Raw genomic sequence first — 4,521 nt, forward strand, 5'->3', positions numbered from 1 at the left:
ATGGCCACGAGGACTTACCTTCTCTGCAAGCCACGCAAGTATTTACGTTGACCACAAACCATGTGACTTATCAGAAATATTTGAGTGACTTAAGCAACTGAAATTACCTGGATGAGGTCTTGAAAATGGTCCATCTTTAGCTTGTGTAACTCCGAAACACAGGAAAACCAAAATACTGGCGACAATACCTCTGCAAGTGAAAAACAGATCCAAGTGTTTATATTGCACCATCTTCCTAATTAAACTGTAAATTATATTCTGATGTAAAAAACATCTGCTCTGTTTCTTAACTACTAAACACGTCAATCAAAGAGATGCCTTCTGGAGGTTATCTCTCTTTCGGGGAAAGGGGTATAAATCCCTACATTTTTAGGCACGGTTTCGTGACAGACTGCCTCCAGCCCCAAAGCTTCCTCCCTTTCTCCATTATCAGCACTCTTCCACCCCTTCCATTCCACTACCATTTCCTCACGTCCGGCCAGCCAGAGGAGCCTGATCTGGCTGAGCACTCGCCCAGTGAAACCAAAGCAATTCCTTGGGCCCCGTGATGGTCACGAGATGCGCAGGAAGCAAGCGGCCCCTAGGTCTTGGAGAAGCTTTTATGCCCACTTGGTCAGAAAGACCCTTCCAAGTCAGCAGCGAGAAAGCTAAGTCAGAGCGCTTCTTGCTGCTCCAGTAAAATTTCCATGAAACTTAGAAATGACCTGTTGGACTTGTCACCGCTCCAGAGCGCGTTCTTTGTCAGCTAAAGACAAGGAGGAGCTTGTAAGGCCAAACCAGCACTGGTGCTATTTCAGAAGCTGGAACCATAATACAGAGCCTAACAGAAGGTAACAGGCATTAAAGGAAAAAATAATTACAGACCACGAGCCCAAGCGTACCAAAGACCCACAGCCTCATCCCAATACCCTCAGCCCAGACCAGCACAGTTTTCTTATCCCCAGCAAGGAAAGGCCTAAACAAGGGCTGCCAGAGTCCTGCCGTCCGCCTCCTTCCAGGCTACCGGAACGAGGTGGTGCAAGGACGGACCCGGCCGAAAACCAACCGAGGGAAAAAGCAGCTCCTGCTCAGCCTGCTCGGCTCACCACTCCCCGGGGAAGGAGCACAGCAGCCCCGGGGTAAGGCTAAACCCTCAGCTTAAGCTGACGGGAACTGAGCCCGTAGGGGCAGGCTGAGGGCTCCTGGAAGAGCTCCTGACTGAGCAAACAGCAAACGCAGCAAGCGACACACAGGACCCAGGCTTTCAAACCTGCTAATTACCTGCAGTAGGTTTTCCACAAGGCTTTGCTTTGCAACTCAAAGAAAACCAACGCCTGCCCCTTGCCGTTGGGAACACCGCTCCTTGAGCATGTGGAACAGACCCGAAGGAACCAAGGGGCGGCTGAGGTGCGGGAGGTCTGGCATTTTCATTCCAAAGTACCTAACATCGACTTAGGATTCTCCCGAGATTTTACGTAATCGAGACTTTAAACATCCCACGTGAATAAACGCGTTTCTCTTTCGGGGGCCACAGCTTGTTTTTCATGAAGATGAGGCCCCATGGTCTATACCTGGGCACGTTCCTTGAGGCTGAATGGATGAAAGGCGACAGCGCAGTCCAGAACTGCTCTTTTTTCTACATCTGAACCTCCAACAGAACTTCCCTCCTCTCTTATTGCCTGGTCCCGAGCTGGCTGAAGGGACGGAGAGTTGAGAAACACCTTGCTACACGGCAGGGCAAGGGACAGCCACGTTTGCAGCAAACGATGCCACCCCTGACTGCAAATAAAATGGCTCCGTTTGCTGGAGCCAGAGAAAGCACCTAATAATTTTGCTTCTATGGAGAAAACGTTACACAGCAGAAGCAACAGGATTCATACTTCAAACATTTCAAAAATGTCCTTTAAAACAGAAAAAAGGGCAGTGTGCCCTTGTTGCCAAGAAGGCCAATGGCACCCTGGGGTGCATGAAGAGGAGCGTGGCCAGCAGGGCGAGGGAGGTTCTCCTCCCCCTCTGCTCGGCCCTGCTGAGACCCCACCTGGAGCACTGGGTCCAGTTCTGGGCTCCCCGGTTCAAGAAAGATGAGGAACTCCTAGAAAGAGTCCAGAGGAGGGCAACTCGGATGATGGGGGGACTGGAGCATCTCCCCTATGAGGAAAGGCTGAGGGAGCTGGGCTTGTTCAGCCTGGAGAAGAGAAGGCTGAGAGGGGATCTCATCAACAAGTACAAATATGTCAAGGATGAGGGTCACGAGGACGGAGCCAGACTCTTTGCAGTGGTGCCCAGCGCCAAGACAAGGGGCAATGGGCACAAACTGAGACATAAGAGGTTTCAGTTGAATATGAGGAAAAACTTCTTGACTTTGAGGGTGACGGAGCCCTGGCCCAGGCTGCCCAGGGAGGCTGTGGAGTCTCCTTCTCTGGAGATATTCAAAGCCTGCCTGGATGAAGTCCTGTGTAACATGCTCTAGGAGAACCTGCTTTTGCAGGGGGGTTGGACTGGATGATCTCCCGAGGTCCCTTCCAGCCCTTGCCATTCTGGGATTGTGTGTGATTCTGTGAAAACAAAAGGATTTACGGAAACTCTTTTGTGACATTCATCTCCGAGTACAAAACGTTTGTGCTCCCTGAAAACAAAAATAATTTTTCTTTAACAGATGTGGCTCAGTCCTTTTGCTGGCTTCATGGCACTGGGAAGCACAACGGAATCAGCTACCGATGGAAACAGCAAACAGATTGCTCCACATGACGTCCAGAGGTGAAGATGCCAAAAAAGTTTCCAGCTAATGAATAATTATTATTATAGAAATAGTAATATTAAATTATATAAATATTAATGTTATATTAAATAATAAAATTTCCAAATAATGAGACTATTCTGCGTTTTGGCCACCAGCCTGTGGCTGGGAATACCCAGACTGCAGAGGTACAGTTACACAGAGCAGTCACAGAATCACAGAATCAGGCTCTGAAGTGCTCAGTCGGCACCTTGCGCCGTGTAACACCACCCACCCTTTGGCCAAGGCGGCCGAGATCATCGCTTCAGGCCTTGGGAGGGTAATTTCCCCAAGGCTGGAGGTGACCTGCATAAATCACCAGGGGAACTTACAGTTGTGTCCCTTTTGTGCTCAGTCGGCACCTTGTGCCGTGTAACACCACCCACCCCTTGGCCAAGGCGGTCGAGATCGTCGCTTCAGGCCTTGGGAGGGTAATTTCCCCAAAGCTGGAGGTGACCTGCATAAATCACCAGGGGAACTTACAGTTGTGTCCCTTTTTCTGAAAGGCACTCTCAGCCAAGCAGCAGCCATGCCAGTAAAGAAGGCAGAGTTCCAGCTGTATCATGGTAGTGCAAGTTCACCAGGGGAAGTTTTGAAGAAAATCACTCATTTCCACAATAACCACACCAGCTCCATTTCCCCCCCGCCCTGTGGTAACTAAATTTTCCCCCCTTATCATCATCATCATCATCACAGTGCCTGCTTATGAAGCTCTCAAAGCCTAACCAGCAGCTCGGCCCGCTGGTTCCCCATGCCTGCAGGTAAGAACTTCCCTAGGATTTGAGAGGGGGGGAGCTCTTCAACTCCCCCCGCGGGCAGCCAGGAAGGACACATGGCTCACACATTTTCCCACTGCAGGGCAGGAAGATGCTAAATAGTAAAGCGTGCCTACCAAAATACTTTCAGCACCTCACCGAATAAGAAAGGGAGGACACAGCAACAGCCGCAGCAGCCCAAACAAGCTACTGCTGGTGTTCCTTTAGGAGTTGATTTGGAGGCACAAGACAAGGATGCTTGTCTGAGCATCTGTGTATCGTCCTTTGTTCTGGGCTTTTAACGGCCTGGGCTGGCTGTAGCTACAGTCGCGTGACTGGTACAATCGCCGCGGTGGTAGCCCAAGCTGCAGAACTGGCACTCGGAGGTCGAGCCTCCTCCTTACCCTGCCTTCTCTGGGGGCGTCCAGCAACGGGAGCTGGAGAACATCGGCTTGCAAATACACCCTCCCCTACATTTGTTACCATGGCTGAGCAGCGATCAGTTATTGCCAAAAACTAGTGTAGAACAGCATCTTAGAATCATAGAATGTTTTGGGTTGGAAGGGACCCCTAGGGGTCATCTAGCCCAACCCCCCTGCAGGAGCAGGGACACCGCTAACCAGATCACGTTGCTCAGAGCCTCATCCAACCTGGCCTGGAATGTTCCCAGGGATGGGGCCTCCACCCCCTCTCTGGGCAACCTGTTCCAGTGTTTCACCACCATTATTGGAAAGAATTTCTTCCTTATATCTAGTCTAAACCTACCCTGGTTTAGTTTGAAACCATTACCCCTTGTCTTGTCACAGCTGGCCCTACTAAAAAGATTTTCCCCACCTTTCCTATAGGCCCCCTTTAGGTACTGAAAGGCCGCACTCAGCTCTGCCCGCAGCCTTCTCTTCTCCAGGCTGAACACCCCCAACTCTCCCAGCCTGGCCTCATAGCAGAGGGGCTCCAGCCCTCGGATCATTTTAGTAGCCCTCCTCTGGCCCCGCTCCAACAGGTCCATGTCCT

The 4,521-nt window shown here is 50.8% G+C and overlaps 1 protein-coding gene across 1 annotated transcript in view; it reads right to left on the minus strand.

The window, feature by feature from the left end:
• Positions 1–4,521, minus strand: part of PTDSS2 (phosphatidylserine synthase 2) — a 64,837-nt gene that overhangs the window by 28,949 nt on the left and 31,367 nt on the right. The window contains exon 4 of the mRNA XM_035893055.1: positions 108–190. Within this exon, the coding sequence (XP_035748948.1) occupies positions 108–190 (83 nt within the window). The remainder of the gene's footprint in view (positions 1–107; positions 191–4,521) is intronic.

Source organism: Egretta garzetta, unplaced genomic scaffold, assembly GCF_000687185.1.
Source record: "Egretta garzetta isolate BGI_Z169 unplaced genomic scaffold, ASM68718v1 scaffold904, whole genome shotgun sequence".
In the NCBI taxonomy this organism is placed as follows: Eukaryota; Metazoa; Chordata; class Aves; order Pelecaniformes; family Ardeidae; genus Egretta; species Egretta garzetta.